The 23,845-nt window shown below is 44.2% G+C and overlaps 1 protein-coding gene across 1 annotated transcript in view; it reads right to left on the bottom strand.

Annotated features, from left to right (window-relative positions):
* LOC143361305 (uncharacterized) overlaps positions 1-23,845 on the bottom strand; it is a 263,601-nt gene that overhangs the window by 173,494 nt on the left and 66,262 nt on the right. The window contains 1 exon segment of the mRNA XM_076800598.1: positions 15,043-15,069. Coding sequence (XP_076656713.1) covers positions 15,043-15,069 — 27 coding nt within the window.

Genomic DNA, 23,845 nt, shown 5'->3' with positions numbered 1-23,845 from the left:
CCTAGAAGGTTTCTTTATGAAATAAGCATTTTTCGAACGGTCGCTTGATAAATTCTCGATGATAAATTCAATATAAATAATACAAGTCTGGATGGAAAAGAAAATATTTCATCGTAGAAGGTATCTTTAGGAAATAAGCAACTTTGGACCGTTCGTTTGATATTTTCGACATTAAAAATTCAGCAAACATTCCATACCGAAGATCAATCGAAAATAAAATATACACTTCAGCCTGAAAGGAATCTCCATGCAATATGCAACATTGGAACTTTCGTTTCGTATGCTTTACGTTGATAATTCAGCAGACATGTTACCAAATGAAAATCAATTAAAAATCAAACGTACGCTTCATCTTAGAGGTCCCCTTTATCAGAATGAAAAGTCAGCAGACATGGTTCTACACGAAGAAGACCAATAAAAAACAAAGAAGATCAATAAAATAAGACCTCTTTATGAAATGAGCAACCTCGAAACGTTCATTTCATATGTATGTTCCAGATTAAAAATTCAACGGAAACGATTCGACGCAGAACTCGACCAAAAATAAAGTGTACATCGTCAAAGACTCTTTCATGAAATAATTAACCATACAACGTTCGTTTCGCGTGTTTTACAGCGAACATTCGCCGGACGTGGTTTTATACGAAAATTAATCGAAAATGAAATATAAGCTCCTTCGTAAAAGGCAGCTTTATAAATTTATTAACTTCGGAACGTTCGTTTAACATATTTACATGAAATATTCAGCGGAGATAGATCTGTCGGATCATCAATCGAAAATAAAATATTTACACTTGTTCGTGAAAGAGGCCTTTATGAAATGATTTACTTTCGAACGTTCATTTAACGGGCTTTACATCGAATACTCGGCAGAGATAGATTTGTACGACAATCAATCGAAAATTAAATATTTACACTTCTTCGTGAAAGAGCCCCTCATGAAATTGTCAACTTTGGAACGTTCGTTTGTTACATTCTACATTAAAAATTATCGGATAACGGTATATGTATTTTTTAACGAGATGAAAATCTTTAGACATTCAAGTAAATATCCAAAAAGTGAACTCGAGTAATTTTTCTTTGTTTGTAGAAGACAGTACAAAGTTCGTTCAAATGGCCAACAAAATCGTCAACAAAAATGGCAAATGTTGAACTCGGTGTTGGTTGAATTGGAAAAACACTACTTCAATTTTGTGACACTTTGACGATTGTCAAAATTGATTGAATGAAAAAAAGGTTCACAATTGCGAATAGTGAACGCGTGAAAATATGGCATCACGAGCAAAGCACAGTTGATTAAATTAAGGTATCACACACACAAAAATGGGTGAATATCACGGAAGGATTCGTCGCGGGGATCGACGGTGCACTTTTACCCGAGGATCTCTGCGAGGTTTAAAACGCTGTCTATAGACTGGCAACTTTTAGGTCATTTCCCGTGATAGCGCGCAGCGTGACGCCTGCATACACTTTCGTGTAATATTTTCGCGTTACACGCTGCGTTCGAGGGAGCTAATATCGGCAAAGCCTCGGCCTGACAGAAAGTTAATATCGCGGTTCAGACCTCGGAACGAGCGAGCAAACTTAGGCGAGTCCCGTAACGCGCGATATTGTAACAATAACCGCACGCTAATATAGAGTTTTACCGAATATTCAGAGTAGATTCTCGCGTCAGCTTTCCGCGATTATCGCGCGCGAATATAACGGGTTCAGCTTGCGAAATCGATGCGATTCACCTCGCCGCAAATCCCTGTTAGTTTTCAATTTTGAAAACTACGGGCCCCAAAATTTTCCTTGAAATTTTTCCGCGCGAGCATCCGCGGATAAAGACCTCGAACGCGGGATAGCATTATCGGCGATAAACGGAAGCGTCGGATCGCGCGATCTGTATTTAAATTTTATCGCGGGACAGCCGGGTAAATTTTTATGGCCGATTACGGGGAAAGCACAGTCGGAGCCTTATTGGCCGTTCGCTCGTAAGTAGACCAAGCACCGACCAAGTCGTTGGCTTGTATCCAGTGGCAACCGTGTACGTTTGCCCTTTTGTTTCCTACCCTCTTCCCTTCGACAACGATTCTGCGTTTTAACTTCCATTTTTGATGGACCCGTTCCTTTATTTCCCCCGCTGAAATGGAAAATCATTTACAAATTCTGCAGTTTATTGGCCCGGGCCCAATCGCTCTCGCGTTTTACCACAACCTGCAGTGCACCATGAAAAATGTTGTTTTTGAATGCTATTTTCCGAGCAAGTTTAGGAATTTTTTTTAGGGGAACTAATAAACTTTTTGTATTAAGATTTGGTATACATATTTGTGGGTATGTGGAGTACATGTACAATTTTTGTCGAGTAGAAAAAATCAAAATTGCCCGAGGTATAAATTCATTTATGGAGCATGTTTTAAGAAGGTACTCTGATATCGAATGACATTTTAGTAACAAGATTCCGGAATTTGTTTTAGGGAAACTATTAAACTTTTTGTATTAAGATTTGGTACAGATATTTCTCTATGTTTGAAGAGCGTATACCAATTTTTTCAAGTAAAAACACTCAATATCACATGAGCTGTATATTTCTTTCCAGCTCATTGCAACCCAACTGGAAATATTTGATTTCGCACAGAGACCCGCAGTGCGCCAATTACAGAAATATCCACGGCATAATCGATCAAGAATAGAACCCATAAGTCAGTGTATCTGAAAGTCGACTGGGATTGTCGAAAAGGCGGAAGATCACGCGAATCGAACGGCAATAATGCAGCCGAGAAAAGAATCGCGAGCACAATGGCGGGCTGATTCATCTTGTCGCATGCGCGCCAGTCGATTTCGCATTTCGGTCACGAGATAATCACGGTTCGCGTGCTGCTCAATGCTGATCAAATGAACTCCGCGCGTTGCAGCAGGACGCGTTTGTCCTCCCCGGTTCTCGTTCACGCCTCGGTTACCGATCGGCAAAGATAGACCGGCGATTGGGTCGCTAATGAAAATCAAACCGCGAGTTTGCTTATCCGAGGCCCGACCCGGCCCGCCACGGCCCGGAGACGATCATTGTTTCATCACGTCGCATTCAATGCTCGTTAACATCCGCCGTCACGCGGCGAGACTTGCCGTTTTCGAACGCTAACCGACAGCCGGCTACTCGGCGGTTTGACTGACATTTGAATCATTGCAATGCGCTCGGGTCCGTTCTGACCCGGAGCGACCAACTATCCGTCCACGTGATTCCCTAGCGGCTGGATCGAATTATTCGATTAAACTATAATAAAGGCAAACGTGTGCCAGGAAATTTTCTGAATTAACTTTTTTAATTCTATTTTGATTCTTTTCGTTAGCCTCTTTTGATAGATGAACTCAGAGTTGAAAATTGATAAGCGGAGTATTTTCGAATGGACGTTCTATTCGATTTCGACGAGTCTATGAATTGCGGATTTTGTCGAATCGTGTGCGCTATTTTGTCCCGTTATGCGCACCATTCGAAACGCTATGAAACACTGTGCAACACCGTGAATTCCAATGAACCGGCCCCGGGTAAATCCGCGACACCCGCGCCCCGTTATCTCGAGTTATCGCGCCGAAAATCTCGCGCGCGAATTCGACTCGGTTCATGGCACACTGTAGAAAAGCCCATGATCCGTGCAACCGCCCGAGAACCCCGGCGATAACGCCCAACGATAGTGGTTTTCGACCTTAAATTAAGATATTAGATTGGATTAGAAATTACATTCCACACCCACATATTAATATATTTCGTTAACTATTCGATTCAGGACATATAAAGGTCCAACACACTTGTACGCAGAATTTAATGCTCCATCGATTCCATTAAAAAAAATTCTGATCGTAAGATCTCGGAAAATATGACCGTGAGATGCCCTTCACCCACGCAACCTTATGTCAGCCTCCAAATACAGTAACTTTCTCTGCAAACATTTTTTTGTATCTGTCCAAATAACAAAGTTATTTGGGACACCCTGTACGGCAAAGTATAATTTTATTTTGATTCATAGGAAATTAATATCATATTTAGTAGATTCGATGTTACAATGCAAGGGGTTGTTTCATTCTCGAAAAATCCCTCTCCAGCCCTAAAGGTCCAATCACGAAGGAGCACATCCCAGCATACTCGCTGCGCCGATAAACGCCCTTACGATCCAAAACAAGCATGCTACCTACAACCATAAATCCGCGAGTGAAAGTCTGCCCATTTCCGTCGATCGTAACGTCTTGGAACTCTCTCGCGCGACTCCGCGAGGACACACGCGAGTACGTTCAATAAATGTTCGCATAATGGAGACTCTGGGCGCAATAGCGGTCCGTATCGTATCGTATTTGCAGGGACGTTGCCCGTTCCCGTAAAAGCTCTCGATATCCCCCCGAGAAAATAAAAAAATCCCGGAAGAGAACGGAAGCGACGGGAGCACGCGATAACAGTGGCAGAAAGGCGAGATGGGGGATGAAGGGGAGGGGGAGGGTCGTTTGCATCCCCTCTCTCTCTCTCTCTCTGTACCACGGGGGTGGAGGGTGTGTCCCGTCGTCGCTGATAAAACCAGGATCGCCCACGCGTTCGTTCGTCGCGAGCCAATAATGCAGTGGTGCTCTCCCAAATTATGTGAACTATGCATTTTGTCTCGGATTTTTGGTGGCTTTGAAATTTGAGTAAATTTTGTCTGGCCTTTCCCAACGTAGTACCTGTGGCTTGTTGAGATTTTTCTGATTAAAACGAGTCCAAACACGACATATATCCCACTAGCTTTGTAGACTCGATGTAAATGACAATTAAGGACATGTGTGTGACTACTATATACAAAATGTATAAAAGTGGGCCGATCTGCGTCGTGTTTGGACTCGTTCGAATCGGGAGAATCTCGACAATCCGTTCGTACCACTTTTGAAAAGATAAAACAAAAATTACTGAACTTGAAATTTTCCCTAATGCGCATTTATTTTTTACGTCAGATTGTATTTGGATTTAAAAGATTACTGACAGGCAGACCGCTTAGGGTGCTCAATCACCAAACACTCACGGTAAGAATTTGATTTCCGGATCTGAAACTTTGGAAATTTAAGTGAGCACCACTGCGCGGGAAAAACGACGCCACTTTGTAGCCGATTCGTCGCGCAAATATTTGCAAAGAAACCGCGGGGGAGTCCCGCTCTTTGCTCTCTTTCCCGCTCTCTCTCTCTCTTTGCTTTCTATCGTTCTCGTTTTTATGCGGGCTTGGTTCCCCTCCCCCCTCTCTCTTTCTCTATCTGTTTTACTATGTTTCGGTCCCCGTCGGAGAAAAAGTCGATACGCGTACGATTTCCACGCGCGTTAGGTCACCGACACCTGTGACACACCTATGTGTAGGTGTGCGGCCATTCTTTCGGTGCCGGCAACCTTTGATCCGTCGAATAAAGGAACAAAGGGGTTGAACGCGTTCGCTTCGTTCTCCGACGTGGACTCGCGGAATGCGAGCGAATTTATGGTTGTCTTTGCACTTGCACTGCGATTGTACCGGGTGTCGAGAACACTAAATTTACCTTGTGGGACATTGAAAATTATATTCTACATGAATTTACATATTGTAAATTACTCTGGTCCGTGTTTCTCGTTAATAACTCCTGAACGAAGCCGCGGAGAACGTTTCCGCGAAGGAAAAAGTTATTTCATATGACCTCGGGAATCATCCCCTTCGAGTACAACATTTTTCGGACACCCTGTATAACAGTAAAAGTTCAGAGTTAAGACGGGACACCAGGATTGTCCAGCTTCTGTCCAAGTTTTTAAAAAACGCTGACAGTTTCAGGCCCGAGAAGATGAATTGTCCACGGTCCATTCTGCTCTTCGAGTTTCATTACAGCCTCCGCGGACAACGTCCTCTTTCTTCGTTAACGGGCGAACCTGGTCGCATACTTTCAATAGCGTGCTTTACCGCACCTCTTCAGCGTGCCGGCGAAACTTTGCTTTTATCCTGCGAATCTTGATAAGCGCGGAGGAACTGCGGAAACTTCCGGTTACACGTCCTATCTTCATCGGGCCCTCCTGTTTTCTACGAGATTCGATCGAATCGATCGTCCACTATACTTCAACAAATATATCTGCATTCATACGTGCGACAAACGCATCCAGAAACCCATTTGCTCCAGTTACACCCATCGCAGTTTCTAAATAACAGAAATTTTAACAAAAGCTGGGATATACATCGTGGTAATTTCTGATTTCTCTATATATGTCGCCAAGGCCTGGGTGATAAATGTCGCGGAGTTATCCCCACTACCGCGGGGTATAACCTCGAGAGTCCTCGAGGAGTGTAAACATAACGTATTATGTTTGCTCGGGTTTGTCTCCTGCACGATATATGTCGCTGGCAAGACCCGTATTGTTGACATATATCGAGAATTCACTGTAGACAGAGTGTAAATAGAGAAACTCGTTGTTTTTCCGCGGGACAGGTCCGCAATGTAATCCGAACCAGTTCGTTCAATCGTGATATACCGCGCGTGGAAAATCTGGCGTTGCTGATGACTTTTCGCGAACAACAGTATTTGCCTTCGAAACTGTAATCCACAGACCCCCATGCCATGGTATGGTATAGTATGGTACGGTATAGTAGTAGCCCATCGGCACTCTGTAACGCGGTTATTATGCGGCGCACGCGAGCTAGCGGGGAAGATTAGGGTCTTTCGTCTTCACCTTTGAGCCGATCCTCGATAAAAGGACAACGCGGTGAATGCTGAACCATGCTCGGAAGAATCGATGGTCCACCGTTGTTCATTATGTATGGACGGTGTGCCGTGTAATTATTCGAATAGGAGATTACACACTGGCTGTTCAAAGGGACTTCTTCATTTTTGTAGCGGGAACTTTGAAATTAGCACGGCAGTGGCGGGGAAAAAGTAATTAACGCTATGACCAGCGACGTGGCAACATTAAAAAATTTTTCACAATCGAGGTTACAGGCAATTTTACAATAACACTGCACTTTAATTATAGATACGGTGGGAACACGTGAGATACCCAATTTATTTTTTAATCTTGAAATTCTCAGAACAGATATAAATGGAAGAACGAAACGCGGAAAAAGGAATTCCGTATGCAATGTGCTGGATGAACATAAATGTTACGGGACACCGAATTTATTTTTAATCTGGAAACTCTCAGAACAGATATAAATGGGAAAAACAAAGGCAGAGCTTTAAGGAATTTCATATGGATCGTGCTAGGTAAACATAAACATAAATATTGTGCATGTAGTCACAATATTTGTCAGGCGCATTTTGTTTATAATTCACATTTTTATGAAGCATGAGATTTGCGAAAAATCGAGTGAATAAAGTTGAATATTCTGGTGAGCAGAATATGTTTAAGTGTTCAAGATTATAAAGTATTTGACGTTCTTCTATGGTAACAACTAGGTTGATACTTAGAACAAAGATGGAGAACAATTACTTCTAATATCCTTGTTCCATTTTCTTGAACGTTGATCATACTGATTCTACTTCTGTGGTGATATCTTCGCTGTTCCTATTGTCTGACTTATCTTGTCTCTATTCTACTTGCCCGGCGATAATTCATTCTTATACCACCTTTGTAGGCGTTGATCAACGCTATTCTACTTGTCTGACCGTATAGATCATTCCTATTCCATTTAAATGGCTATATAAATTACTTGTGCTCTTTGTACGGTTATGCAACATTTCTAAAATACAAAAATTAATTCTACCACGTTAATTTTCCAGCAGTGTTTTTTAGTTAACGAAGGAAATATATTTCACAAGTTAGTTTTCATAGAATAATGTATGAAATTAGAAAATTTTATACAGATATTTAATGCAGTTACGTTTCAATCTCAATTGTCTGACTTATTTGTGCCTATTCTACTTGTCTTATTTTACTGATTTAAACCTTGACCATTCTTATTCCACTTGTCTGGCAATAATTAATTTTTAATGAATCTTGCAACAGTCCATTCGATAGCTTATGCAAAGAAAATGCTTTGTGCCAACTTTCAACCCTATATGTCGACATGGGGGGTAGCAATGGGGTGACAAAGAAAATCAGGATTTTCCGTAATTTCTCCTATCCTCTTCAATTGAAAATTCTTTAAAAAATCAGGCACATTATAGCTACTACAATGCACATTTATGAATTTTCTCAGAATTTTTAGCTTCGAAACAGAATTTTAAAAAATGAAACAAATTTTAAAATACCGATTTCTTGTAGAAATTACGAGATAAGTTTATATTTTGTTATGGTCGGTAGCTTACAATTTTTTCAAAGTCGGGGCACATGGTTAAAAAAATCAAAAACCGGTATTTTTCATGTACGTACGATTTTAAAATCGACTTCCCAAGGTGCCATTTCAGTATCCAACACGCGTCCCATTAATTTCTCAGATTAGTCGTTCGAAAAGCACGGAGTTCAACAATTCCCCACCAGCAAACGATCGAACGCCTAAATGGAAAGTTCGCCGATGCTCACCGAGGTGAAATCAGCATTCAGCGAGTTTCTTGCTCGCGCGTTTCCGGTTCCCGAGGATAACACCGTGCGAATTCGACGCGTCGGGTCCCGTTCGGCCGCGTATTAATTACTCCGGCGTCGCTAATGGCGAGGAAACAGCAGAACAGACTCGATAAATAATCGATTAAGACAGAGCGGGCCGCGCCGGTTGCTCGGACAAGCAAGCGCCCTCGGATTAAACGGGATCCGTATTTTTAAGCCGTTCCCGATATCCGTGTTTTCGCGCTGCAATTTCTCCCAGGCGATAAATACCGATCGAACGCCGACGATCTACGATCCACCGCGAACTTTTCCCGACGATTTATCCGCGGCGATCGCGAATCGACCGTTACACAACGAGCTCTCGAGGTTTCGAGTTCCCGTCGGACACGCTTTGAAAAATTCATTTAGAAAATATACCGCGCCCTATTTCATCGGGCCATCGACGGAACAAATTTCGAAACTGTTTCGCAAACGCGCAGCCACTCTTTGCTCGGAAGTTGTTTTAAACATTGCCGTACCTTTCATAATAAAACCTCGCCGAGGAAAGGGTCCAAAAAAAATGTGTTACGAACGAGTTACTCTGGTAGATCCGAATGTTCGATGCTCCTGTTTGTTGTTCCGGGCTGTGGAGTTTGCGCCAAAAATTTGTAGAGAAAATACGAAACTGTGAAAATATAAGAACGTAATCCTGTTGACGCGGAAAATGTTTATTCTGTACAAAAATTGACAGTCATTTCCACGCCAAAAGTTCCAGGTTTATTTACAGCAAATGCTAAAGATGGTAAAAAGGGGAACTTGTGAAAAACACAACCGAAAATAAATGTTAGTATAATCGTCGTATAGATCCCGTCGGGCACAGTAATTCAAAAAAAAGATTTTCGAAATCGGTCCACCAACAGCCGAGTAAATCGGTACAATCGCTCCCGTCTTCCGGATTTTGGAACCACTTTTTCTCGAAAACGGAGCCCCGTACGAAAAAATCTCATTCTTGGTTTTCGACTCAGTTTTTCACGTAATATTTGAAGACACCGTTGTAACTGTGTTTTACCTGTATTATAGTTGACGAAAGTGCTACAAACTTCATCATATTCTACAGATGTCTCATAAATTCCTCGGTATACTCAGTGCAACGATATTTACAGGCGTTCTAAGCCGATCGATACCCATGCATTTGCAACGCGCGCTCAGCAATACATATTAAAAAATAGCAGAGCAAAAACTGAGCGCGATATTACGTTGCACGGTGCATCGACGCGGCCAGCGGCAGGAGGGTGGATTTACGCGTCGTTCCTAATAAACTGGCGTCATGCTCTAGCCGGAGTTATTTATGAGCGCGGGGTTGTCGATCGCGCGCGGCCCGTTTAATTGGCATTAATTAAGCAGAGACCGTAAATCGTGGAACTGTCGCGGAACAGGCGGCCGGGGTACAACAGGTTACAAGACCGGCCGACACTTTTCCAGGCTGGCTCGGTTCGCACAACGAAGACGAATGGCGAGTTACCGTCCGGCAACGCGGTCGCTTTTCTTCCGTTTCCTTCCACCATCCAGGATTTCAAGCTCGCCGATCCTCTGGAACGAGATCCTGCCGACTCGAACGTCCCTTCTGCTCGACTCTTCTGAGGGAATGCTCTCCCTTGTCCCCTGGGAATAATTAAATGGCTCGACGTTGTCGGGAAACTTGTGATTCCCGACTGGAAAACTCGGTTGGACCGACCGTGGCTGTAATTATTTTTTCAGACTTCGGGAGAAATTATGGCGCAGCTTCGACTGGTGCAACTGTATTTTGTCTAAAAAAGATTTATTGAGCCCTGTAAAGGCGAACGAGAATTTATGGAATTGTTACAGGAGATTTTATGACGCTGTAATTTTGGAGATCCGTGCAATTGAAAGCATAGATTCTACGCTTTCAAACTATTTTTTAATTTACCGTCAAATCTGTTCCATTTAGTCAATTCGAATATACAAAAGAAAATCGATACGTTGAGTGGATCCAGCTCTCTTGCCAGTAATAAACAGCAGCCGTCAGCCGTTCGTCAAATAAAAATAAAACGCAAAGATTTGCACGAGCCCAGTGTGCCAGTCTCTCAGAAAATCGTGAAATTCGCCTCTCGAAAGCAAATAATTTTTTAAACGAAACACTTTGGATTCGCGGAATTTTTCCGGCGCAACCGGGGAGTCGGGCGAATGCGGCATTCGGAAATCGTAAAACCGGCGCGATACGACTGCGGATTCGAGCTGCCGATTACTTTTACACGGACGTCGGGTGGCACGCGGCGCGCGAAAAGAATCCGTGGCCCCGATTCGCTGATTTACGCGGAAAACCGACGAATTTCCTTCGAGGGAAACGCGCGGCCGCCGCGCCGTTGATTTACCGCGCGCGGTCGGCCGCTCCAGTAACCGCCGAGGCGTAAAACGCTCGGATAATTTCGAAGAAACCCGAGAGACCCCTCGCGGCTATCATTTTCTGTTAGCCGCGGCGTAATCGCGAATTTTCGCCAGCGAAACTCGCCGACGGATCGGTAAAACTGGGTCGTTCAAACTTCCCGCAGCTCCGATCGAAAAGCAGCCGCCTCGAAACTGCTCAGAACGTAATTACAACAGCGTCTTGTCATACTACGCGAAGAACCGAGTCGAGAACGAAGAACGAAATTTTCTCGTACGAGGCTCCGTCTCCGAGAAAAAATGGTTCCAAAATCCGGAAGACAGAAGTGATCGTATCGATTTACTCGGCTGTTACTGGACCGATTTGGAAAATCTTTTTTTTCAATTACCGTGCTCGACGTGATCTACACGACGATTGCTCTACTTTCGGTTTTCGTCGCTTATCTACGATGTTGTTAATCAATAAACAATTTTCAGGTACCTAAAAGTTCATCGAAATTGATAAAACGTTTACGAAGCTTCAGAAAACCGACGTTTACTCAACAGGAATACTTAATAATTTAAGTAGTCGACGAAAAAATGAGGAAGTAAGTTAACAAAGAGCCGTGTGGTACAACGATCGGGGGAGCCGACGTCGCCGTCGTAAAACAGACTCGTTCGTTCCAGACCGAAGGGAGGACCGCGATAAAAATGCGGACGAAGAGCAATAGCATTTCCATTTTTCCATGCTTGTATCTCCCCGCGCGCGTTCTCCTAATGAAACTGCGACGGGAGAGTCGCGGAGAAAGGGACGAAGAAAAAGAGGGACAGAAGACGAAGAGACTGGCATAAGAAAGGGGAGTCTAACTCCGGGGCGAGGGATTATGAAACATTTCGTTTGGACGGGACGTTATTACGCGGGCAGAGAAGCGGTAATGCATGCGAAAGGAGGCGGAATCTCGAAGACAGATTCGGATTGAAACGGCAATGTAAGATTCAGATATTCGGCGCGGCAATCTCGTGGAACGTGTCAAACCGTATTCCACCTATCCTCTGGATCTCGGGAGCGGGATCTGTCTGTATCCCGGACACGGAAACTGTTCTTCCCGGAGTTTCGTGACGACGCGACGAGACGCGGAGCCTCGATATTCCGCTCAACTATTCAGATTTCTAGACCGACCGACTCACCGCCGTTGTTTCGAGCTGACAGCGGTTTTTTATTTTACCGTCCCGGCAGATCGCTCGCCCGGGAGTCCATCCAAACGGTTTCGCGATCTTCTGGATCGACGGGAGAATTTATCGAGAAACTTTCTTCGACTTCTGAAGCTATGACAATTTTTCTGGCACTGTGTAGGAAGTTCTGTTGTCGATGATTAGTCTGTGGAGTACGATGTGACAGATCTTTTGGAATGGAAAAATTTTGGTAACGAGATCAGGTAAGTCAAAATTTACCATTGAACATCGCAAAAATAGAATTCTAGCAAAATTGCTCGACTGGTCCGTGGACAGGCAGAAAATTATGCGCGAGCCAAATGCAGCTCGTACAGTGCTTCGCATAACAGGGTGGAACTCAGTACCATAAATTCCCGCGGCGTCTCCCTAGCAATCTTCCAATCTGAGCACTGCCGAGGCGAATATCGAGCGGAATCGGAGAAGTTTGACGAAATTATTCTCGAAGAACGTAGGGCCATCTCTGGATATATAGGGTGCAACTCGGTGATCTTCGGAAAGTTAGGGCCCGGATTTATGTTATGGTCGTCGAAGCCGGCTCGACCCGTTTAGCACCGGACGGACTGATAAATCGGTGGAACTTTTGAAAACCTAATTTCATTTCTGCTGTGAATCTGATAAAACCTCGAATTTGACAATTAACTTGCCAGCATACAAAAATAAAAAATCAGAATTCTAAGAAATGGAGGAATCGAATGAAAACGCGTACCCCCTGATCCAATATTTTTAATGAACCGAAAACAATGCTCGGACGCTTCCAAAAGAACAAAAAGATGGAGGTGAATACAGAGCAATTTGAATTATCACGATTTAAGTAGAAACGGACAGTATTAATCAGACTCAACGTCGATACAGCTTTTACACTAGCATTTTAATCGTCTGTGATGTCCGAATTCTTTTCACACTTGATCTAAATAAACAGCGATATGATTTATTATACTGGAAGTGGAAACGGACAGTATTAATCAGACTTAACGCCGACGCAGCTTGCGCTAGTATTTTAATAGCGACGTTATTTGAAAGAGGCTCTTTTCAAGACTTTAATAACCGGCGATATGATTTATCATAAATTAAGTGAAAGGAGACAGTGGTACTCAGACGCAGCCGTGAACCCGATTATATTGGTACGATAATTGTATTTGATGTTTGAAGAGGGTGTTTCTTAATCTAGAAGATGAATGGGCTGCAATATGATTTATCGTAATCTGAATGGAGACGGATAAAATTAATGAGGCTTCGTTCCGAGCCATGTTACATCTTAATGGTATCCGATGCTTGAAAGAGATTCACATCTGACTTAAGCGAACAGCAATTTAATTTATTATATTCTAAGTGGAAATAGCTCCGATCCGAAATACTAGTATTTTAATGGTACTTAAGATTTTGAAGTGACTCCTCGCAATTTCGAGGTAAATGCAGAACAATATGGATCACTGTGGTTTAAGTAGAAATGGTCGATATTGGTCAGACTTGCTTCCGGCGTATTTTACACTAAAACCTAATATTTTTAGGGAGCCGTTCACAGCAGAATAGACAATCAGCAGGAGAAAAAAGGCACCGAGTTATGGTACTTAAGATTTGGAAGACTCCTTTCAATTTCGAGGTAAATGCAGAACAATATGGATTACTGTGGTTTAAGTAGAAACGGTTGATATTGGTCAGACTTGCTTCCGACGTATTTTATACTAAAACCTAATATTTTTAGGGAGCCGATCACAGCAGAATGGACAATCAGCTGGAGAAAAAAGGCACCGAGTTATGGTACTTAAGATTTGGAAGAGACACCTCTCAATTTCGAGGTAAATGCAGAACGATATGAATCACTGTGGTTTAAGTAGAAATGGTCGATATTGGTCAGACTTGATTCCGACGTATTTTATACTAAAACCTAATATTTTTAGGGAGCCGTTCACAGCAGAATGGACAGTCAGCAGGAGAAAAAAAGGCACCGAGAGCACGCGGAAAGAAACGAGGCCAGAGTCGCGGAAGTTTCCTCGCAGCGGACTCCGCGGGCGCGTAATTTAATCGGCGCGGCGCGGGCTCGCGGAATTGCCACGCCGTAGAAACTTGCCGTGACAAAGTGTGCAACTCCTGACGCGCCAGCCACGCCGTCCTTAATGACTCTCGGCCACGACTAAGTGGGCCGCGATAAATTATGTGACGCGCCGCCAGGATTTCTATCCGACCACGAGTAGAGGCTGCCCGCGTTCTTTGCATCGCGGACCGGGACAAACCATTGTTCATCCCTGTCTTACGGGGACACCTGGTCTGCCGAAACTTTGCCAACTGCCGCAGAGGAAACTCGCCCCGTTTTTCTACAACCCCCCTCCACCCTGGAAGCAATCTGTTCGGGCTGGGGATCTTGCGTTCGTGGGAAAAAAGAAGTCGCGGTTTTGCGGGATTGGTCACCGGAAGTCGATGGGACTAGCTGTTGCTTCTGGGAGAGGGACTACTGGCTTGTAAATCCGTCTAATAACTTTTTGGATGGTCTTCTGTTGAAGATTCTTTGTCGAAGATTTTCTGCGAAAGAGGAATTTTAATTTGAGTCGGTACAAGTAAAAAAGAGTAAAATTAAAGAAGTTCAAGTATACCTTTTTAGTGTTAAATAATTTGTAAAACTGTAGATTCATGTTTTATATAAATCCTACATATAATAATGAATGTGTCCATAATAATACATTGTTATGGGTAGATATAGGTGTACAGGCGGAGTCAATACTTTCTTAGAAATCCAATATTGAAGATACCGTGGTAGAACTTACCCAAGTTTGGGAGTGCGGTTAAGTTGTTATCTAATGGTTGAAAGTTTCATCAAAGCTGATGTAATAGATCTTTAATAACAGTGGACTTTTATAGAGAGAGCTGTCGCACTCTATTGAACAGGGTGTTGAATAAGAAATTCTTATTGGCTAGTCGGTGCGACGATCCTCTTCAACATTTTCGCAATGAAACTTAAAGAGAGTACTCACGAAGTGGTCCGAGTCCCGTCCCGATATCTGTAACAGAATTTTGTAATTAGCATTTTGAAGATGTCTATCTCTTTGAGAGTATTCTCCCGTTAAGTTACCCCAATAAGATAGGACACTCTTAATAATTTATTACAGGAATAATAAATGGCATACAGCTACGAAACTTTTTGCGTTATGTTCGGGAAGGATTCAGTATCGTCCACAAATTTTTGTTGCGCACAGACACATTTAGGTTTCCCGGAATAAATTCCCAAAAGTGCCCTACCCTCTTCAAAAGTATCTCCCAGTGAAGTACCCCAAGGAAGGGTAATTTTTATAAATTTATTCTGGGAAAACTAAATGATATAGAGTTGTGAAACTTTTTGCATTATATTCGGGCATAATTCAATGTTATACACAAATTTTTATTGGGCACAGCAAAATTTAGGTTTCCCGGAATAAATTCCCCAAAATTGCCCCACCCTCTTCAAAAGTATCTCCCAGTGAAGTACTCCAAAGAGGGGTAATTTTTATAAATTTATTCTGGAAAAACTAAATGATATAGAGCTGTGGAACTTTTTGCATTATATTCGGGCATGATTCAGTATTATACACAAATTTAGTTTCCCGGAAAAAATTCCCAAAAGTTCCGCCACACAAATTAATTATCGTCGGACAAAATCGCCACGAAGCCGTCCCCAGAGGTAAGATCAGGATCACTATCATTTCCCATGGGCCAGTGGGCTCTCAACGGCGGAAGTTGCCAGAAGAGGATCAGTCGGCTGAGCCTCCGGCAAGTGGCAGGCGGCTGCTCTCGGTATCTTCCGGGCCAGGAAATTCGATTTTAATCGCGGCTTTTCTGCTCCTAATTCCTGGCCGCCCCTCCGGTTAATCGTTGTTAATTGAATATTCAGGGGTTATTGCTCGAAGTTCGGGGGATGCTCCGAACAATAGCCCGAGCCCAGCCGCTATAGGGAGAAGAGACCTTCCTCTTTCGAAAACCCTAAAAGCAGGGCAGCCATGATTTCGGCGTCTCCGTGGCAAAATATTCGCAAACCGATTTCGCCGGAGGAGGAGGACGCGAGCTCTCCTCCGTCGCCGATGCGTTCAATGCGAGTTTGTAACAGGATTTCGCCTCGGGAATTTGATTAAATGAAATTCTACGGAGCGTCGATGAGCCCCGGAAAATCTCCATTTATCCGATCGATCGTACAGCCGGTAAATTATTCGCGAGATCGGCCGGCGATCGGCTTAACCGCGAATTTATTGAAAATCGAGTCTCCAGGGGGGGGGGGTGCTCCGATATTTCTTAAACGCGGCCGCTTCATTTCGATCATTAGCTACGGCCAGGACCATCGTTAACCTCTGATTAACCCCTGACTAACGATTTTATACATGGCTGCACTGAGTTTATTGTCTTTAACTATTTTTTTAAAGGAGAAGCAATTTTGCTTTTGTTTGCCGTGACGACTTGACTCTTGAATTAATTGCGAGATTTTCGACAATTTCCTAAAGGAATAAAGCAATTTTATATAAATTTTATACCTCTGTTTACTGTCATTGCTTGCCTCAAAATTTAATTATAAGGTTTTTGACCATTTCTTAGTAAAAACGGTGAATTTGTATTTGTTCTATAGTTTAGTTTAACTCTTCAAGGAAATCAGGCAAACTTAAAATAAAAATTATTTGCATTAATTGCAAGGTACGGGAACCAGGAATTTATTTCTTTCGTTAATAATTTTAATATATTGAAGATACTCAACAATGATGTTCTTAAATTCTCTTAATATTTACATTATCAAGATAACCGAATGCTTCCTGCCAAAAATGCAATAATAAAATCATCCCCCACTTCTTTGAACCTGAAAACTAATAAACACGAAAAGCGTCTCAAGATCAAATTAGTAAATGGCGGAGAAATCAAGAAAGATGACAAACTTCTGAATATAACCGAATACAGTGATATTTCTATATATGTCGCCAAGGCCTCGATCATAAACGTCGCGGGATTATCCCCACTGCTGCAAGGTGTACCCGGTGAAGGGCCTAGAAACTCAACAGACCTCAGATCCTGAAGAGTGTAAACATAACAAGCCTCAGGTATGTCTCCTGGAGGATATATGTCGCCGGCAAGACATATATCGAGAATTCACTGTATTTCCTATCGAAACCGGGTCAATAAAATTGTCCCCGACATGTCCGGACGTAAAATCGAACGGAGACGATTCTGCTGTTCGAACGGGGGCGAAAATCGTCGTGGAATCTGGTAGAGCGGAAGACGGAATCCCGAATTAGCGATACGTATCAGTTTCGACGGCGCGTCGGACGGCTCGCCGTGAATCACTGGGTCAGAAACAGCGCGCACGGAGAAACTTTGCCCGTATATCGGGGATCGGGTAGGAGTTCGTCGTAATTCGCGAACAAACGTCCGAAACATTTTATGCATCCGTTATCGGTGCTGCGTAACAAATGTCGAGCCTTTAGCGGCGGCGCGGCGGCTCGTCGTTCGCGAGGAACAGTTTCGTCACCGCTTGTAAACGCGCGGAAATAACGCGATCCTGTTTTACGGGTATCGTTCGCCGGAATGTTTTTACGGTTAGCGGAACGGGTATACACGGTTTTGTGTATTTTTTTCCTCCCTTTTTGTCGTTGTTGTTGTTGTTTTTTCCCGGCAGTGTTCGTTTCGTTGTAACTCGTCCGCGGAGCGTATCCGCGAGACACGATAAGCCGAACCCAGTGCCGCCATTGAATTAACGCCGCGGCGCCCCGGAGTTATTTCCAATTTGCACGGAATCGCGATCGATCCTCCTCCGACAGAAAAAACGCGTCGATCGTGATCGGCAGAGAAAAATTGCGACGGTTTACATCGGCCGCGCGGTGACCAATTACCGATGCAGTTTGCATTTATAATCCCGTTTCCGATAACACCGGCCCGCGACGACGCGACGCGACGATTTCTCTGGACGATCGGCGCCGCGCGATTAATCCGACGCTCTGTCAGCGCCGATAACGCGAATCGCGATTTCCCTGGTTCTGCTCTTTTTTCTGAGCGCTCCCCCGATAGACGTCTTCTTCCCGCGGGAAGATTGAGTTTCCGTTGCGGCGAGACACTTGTTAGATTCGCGCAACGGGATCGACGGTAAGATCATTAAAAAATGCGGGAAAAATTCGTACCGCAAGATAAGAGTTTCGTCCCCACCCATTTTTCCCTTGACACGTTAAATGCCAGAAATCGATCCTACATTCTTACGAAATCAGTGTAATTTGATTAACCCTCCGTCGGGCGCAACTGATCTAACAGGCACAGCCAATGTTGGTTGCTTTGTCTTTTAAATTGTAATAAATGCTCGGAAATTGCTTTCGCCAATGTTGTAAGCAAATGGAATAATAAACATGTTTTTATTTGAGTAACATATGTGTTTTTGTAAAAGTCATATTGCGCCTGGCTGGGGGTTAATGAAACCGAAAGTAGAAATTTAAAATGTGTTATAGGGGATGCTGTCTTGACCCTTTCGAATTCTAAAGATCCCAATTTCGGTTTATCTGGATACGTCACAATAAAAATGAATTTCTAAACCTAGTTAAAAATCACTGTCGGTCATATGTGACTGACGTGGCAGTTAACGTGTTAGGTAAAATCTACAGTCTAATAAAAACTCCCTCTGTCCCGTAGTAATAGTACAATTCAGTGTGTTCTCGATTTATGTCAACAACACGGGTCTTGCCAGCGTCATGTATCGCGCAGGAGACATACCCGAGTTATGTTTACACTCCACAACGGCAGAGGTCACTCGAGCTTCATGGCTCCTCACGAGGTATACCCCGCGGTGGTGGGGATAATTCCGCGACGTTTATCATCCAGGCCTCGGCGACATATACAGCGAAATCGTTTAAACAGGAATTATCGGCGAATGCAGCTGTAAGTAGTAACCATCGACACCTGTCAAAATGGTGGCTTCTAATATTTTTAATTTAGGAACATTGAAGATTGCAAATATGCATCCACGAGGAAATATTTAACAAATTGACTTCTTTGGACATATATTGTAAAAGAAATGGCTAAAAATTTGGATAGAGACATTTTCGTTATTTTTATGAAGCAAAATAGTAATTTCTAGCGCCCAAAAATACGACTGACCTAATTTATAATTTAGAAGCGGCTTCGGAATGAGGTTCATTCCTCGGCAGAATATTCCCGACGCCATCTTCGGAGACGACAATCTCGTTGGGAAGCCGATGCGGTCATTCTAATCCGGCGGAAAGCCTCCGGTCATTGAACGTTGTCGAGAGTCTGGTCGCTTTGACACCGGAACTGAATTCGATAAACGAAGCGGGAGAAGACTGTTGCAATGGGGAAAGAGAGCTGCAGTTGCAACGCGGTGGCTGCAATAACGGCCGTCTTCATTAGACGGTGCCCAGGTAAACGGGTAGGCCCGAGACGAAGACCGGCGACCCGGAGCCGTTTCTTTGAGCGACTCCGCCTCGCTTCTTTGCCTCGGCGCGCCTCGAGCGCGTCGTTAAGAAGCATCCACTTCGCTTAATTCGCTCCTAATGAAATTATTAAGTCCGCGGGAACCGGTTCCGACGCCGCCTTGCCGTTGCGTCTAGCGCGTGAAAGGAACGCGAGCGAGCGAACAATGCGGAGAACTCTCCTCTCGCTCGCCACTTTCGACGGTCCTTTCCCTTTGAGCTCTCCCTCGCCGCTTCAAATTTACCTCCACTCTCCGCTTCGCGAGCCCTACTTTTTTTCTTCTTTGCGACCGACAGTTACCGCGAGACTCGCAAACCGGAAATTACACGGTCATCCGTTTTGCGCCGTTCGTTCTCGCGCCTATCGTCTCTAATTGGCCCTGGTCCCGCTTTGACCGACGGTAGCGGGACTGTAACACGTAAATTTTCAAACCGAAATTTCAATGTTCCATCCTTTCATCGCTGACGTCAAAGCGGAGCGAGAAAACGAAAAATTGTGACGTATCCGTGGAACGATTCTGGTTTTTCATGATTTTTTAATCAACGAACACACTCCTGACGATCTCCTGATTAAAACGATAAACACGACCCCATTCGGACTGTTTTTACTCGTGCAATCCGGGAAACAGTAGAACCTCGATTATCCGAACTCTAATTAGTAGATAACAGTTACCTGAACACAACGCTAGATGAAATTTTGAGTAGTTTATCAGCACTGGATCATCTTGTCTACGGTTCGCATCAGAACTGTTTATATTCGCAAAATTTTTATATGACCGGTTCGGATAATAGAGGCTCCAGGAAAGGTTGTCGGAACTATGCCGTGTTTGGACTCATTTTAAACAGAAAAATGTCAGAAACGTGTTGGTAAGGGTTTCCTAAGAAAAATAATTAAAACCAAGGAGCTTGATCCCGTTGATCGGGTTGAACGATTGAAGTGATTGAAATGATAATGAATCCTGGCGACGGGAAATTCAGTATCGGTTCCGGAAATAATCGCGACGCGTTCCGCTTTAAGTTTCCATTCGACGCGGGAGGGGACAGGGCTAAAAAAATAGGTTTTTCGTCGGACGTCCCCCCGGGCTGCTTTATTGGCCGCATAATACTCGCCGCTGCTGAATTATTCACGCGCGGAACTGCGCCGCGATATCGATTCGAATAAACTTTGAACTTTGCGCTTTGTGGACGCCGCCCGGCCTCGAGCTTCTTGTTGAAACACGCTGACCGAAATTAATGGGTCACTGAAACTTCGGCGGATAAGGGCATTTTTTAGCGGAGGGCGGAGCCTCGAAAATTGTCCTAGCAAATTTTTTATATTTAGACAAATTCAAGAAGAGCGAAATAGTCCAAGAAACGAAATTGAATAAAAATTTGGTGGCGCATTCGTTAAACATTGTTCTGGACCAAGCTTCGTGTGCTCTTAAGGAGATTATACAGTGCACTATTTAATTTTTTTATCACCCAGATTTTTCAAAATTGCAAATTTACCTTCATCAGTTCTAGCAGCATGTTGTTTCAATACTGTCGGCACATGTCCCGTTCAACATGCGATAGAACGGCGAAAAAAAATCGTACATCAATTTTTCTAACAGCGTTGTAAAGATGAGACTTTGCGCTACAAAACCGTTCCAGTCGAAATCCCGCGAAAAATTTGTTGAACTCTGTGAAATCGTTTGAATTTAACGACAATTTTTGGGTCACAAAAAGAGCCACCTTCCATTTCCACTCTCCTTTCTAGTAGAAAAAATGTTCAAAAATTTTCAAATCAACGGTGTCAAACCACAGACGAAGAGGCTTCAGAATGAGCCTAAATACACTACCATACCATTTTTTTTAACAAACCTACAATAGCTCAAAAATCCACTTTCGACTTTCCACTGGAAGTTCGATCACCCCCTTCAATACAACTCACCACATATCTCAACTGGAGCTTTACGAATCATTTCGCAAAATTTTTGCCAATTACCGGGGCCCAATCGGAATCGGTCCAGAAAATCTCATCAAATTCTGTCGGGTGTTTCCGGAGTTATAGCATTTTTTTCGGGGGTAGGACGCCTGGCGCCGGTAGAATTGGCGAGAATCCCTGCCGGGGGAATGGCTTTCGCGGGGTTGGCGTAATCTCGATGACCGGCTGGGGTGGGGAGGAAGGGATGGGGGATACATTTTTCTCGCGTTCCGGAACCACCGAGCAAAAGATTCCCCGCGTCCGAACTTTCCCGCGATCCTCGGCGAGTTCTCTCCTAATTGTTTCCTCGGATCCCAGGACAGGAAACGTTTCCGCGGTCGCAAGCGATCCGGACTTTGCATCGTTCTCCCCGTAAACCGCTCGCGGGGGTGGGTGGATGCTCGTAAACTTTTTATCGCGGTTTATCACGCGTGAACAACAGCGGGCCCCCGCGTGCTCGACTCTTATCCCCGTTGGAATTTTTCATTAGCCCCGATTACGAGGCGCCTCGGCCGTAACGCGACGCGCGACTACTGTTCCCGCTGTAATTACGCGGGCTCTCGTGTAATTCCCGCGTTCTCGCGATTGTGTCCCGTTACACGGCCATTAGCCGGCCCTTCGTAAGGCTACACCGCCCTTCGGAGACGCCCAGGAGCTTCTGCCTCGCCGCCGAAATCCGATTTGCGAGGCTTCCGCACGCGGAAATTCGCGAAAATTCTTCCGGAGCGTCTCGCCTTTCTTGGCTCGCGTTGCTCTTTGAAGCGGAATAACTTTTCCAAAATTGACACAAACAGGTTCACGTTAATATTAACAAATACAGATTTTCCGGTAACTCGCTTGACACCTCCACTCGCACATTTTATCTTATTATTTTCGACCCTACTGTAGGGACTATAGAGAAAGTCGGAAAACTGCTGAACACGATTTATGGTATACGTGACTAGACAATGCTATTTTTGAGAGAACTGTTTAGTTTCAGACCCTAGCATGATTTTAGTTCGAGTTGGTCACAGTCTCAATAGCTGCACACGGGTACCATAAATCGCCCCACGTGCGAAAGGTCTGGAGGACACCAGCACTATTTGGAAGAGATTTCTCCCTGCCACAAAGGGCAGAGAAAGGTATAAGTAGACAGGGCGATGGAAAACCAGGCAGTGAGTCCTCAGCTACCAGTCTAGACGTCACTCTGTCAGTTGTCCGTTCTGAAATAAATCCTCCACAACAAATATCCGTGTACATTGTGAACCAGACCCCAGACACCCCAAACTACTATCGAATGGAACTTGCAATACACGTTGCAATTCAATTTTTATCCTGTCCAGAAACGAACTGAAATTCGTTCGTGGACATTGTCGACGAAGTTGAAATTCATCGCGGTGTCGTGAAACGAAAGAATGATTGTTTATTATATTTCACGTCTTGCCGAAAGGATCGTTTTATTATCTCGAAGAGCAGCCTCCTCCCATTTTCTAATACAGTGTACAGAGAGAACACGCGCGAGTCGCTTGTACTCTGCGACAACCTCTCTTATGATAATAATTCTCTGCTGCACAGTGCGCCGTCCCAGAGAATTCGATAACGTTGAAGGGTGTTTACGAGAGGGCTGTGCTCTCGTCGAGCATCCACTTCCGGTTGGCTTCCTTCGCCCGTCAGTTCTGCATGGTCCCTTTATTAACTTCGATGGCAATTTTTCTCGCGAACGAACGAAAGTACACGGCTCGCTTTGTCCCTCGGAAAATTATAAACGAGACACGCGCGAATTATCGAAGCTCAACGGCTGAATCCCCGGGATAACAAACGACGACATAGTCTAAATCTTCTCATTAAAATCAATGATTTTCGGATAATCGATCTTCCCAAAAATCCTACATCGACTCCACGGAAAATTTCATGAAAATTCGCTGTTCCTTCAGGGCTGAATCGCCAGGACATCCTCCCAGGATAAAAGCGCTAATACACCCTGAATCTATTGAATAAAATAAATGATCGTTGGCCGATCGATCTTCCAAAAACTCGAGCATCTGTCTCCCAGAGAATCGTCCGTTAGGAAACGCGAAACTCGGCAAACCTTTTCCGAAGTCGCTCGAAGGACCAGCCTCCGGGACGCATCCTTCCAAGATAACAAATGCTATATACTCTCGCCGTATCTCACGACGTAGCCGGGAATCGATCTCCCATCGGGGTGGTGTGGGGTTCGGTTTATTTCTGCAGGATCGTCGGTGTTTCCCGCGCGACTTAGGATCCTCGGGTCGACGCGTCGCGTCGCGTCTGCTGGCGACGGAGGCGTCTTGTGTATCGGCTGGATCTTCTCTCTCCGTAGCAGAGGGAATAATTCTCGAATGATGTATCGGCTGTAGCCGTCGGCGAATACGGCACGTTCCACGTCACTGGATTTATTTATATTCCCGT

The sequence above is a fragment of the Halictus rubicundus genome, chromosome 15 (genome assembly GCF_050948215.1).
Source record: "Halictus rubicundus isolate RS-2024b chromosome 15, iyHalRubi1_principal, whole genome shotgun sequence".
Taxonomy (NCBI): Eukaryota; Metazoa; Arthropoda; class Insecta; order Hymenoptera; family Halictidae; genus Halictus; species Halictus rubicundus.
The sequence above is the reverse complement of the archived record's forward strand: the minus strand, read 5'-3'. Positions and strand labels throughout refer to the sequence as shown.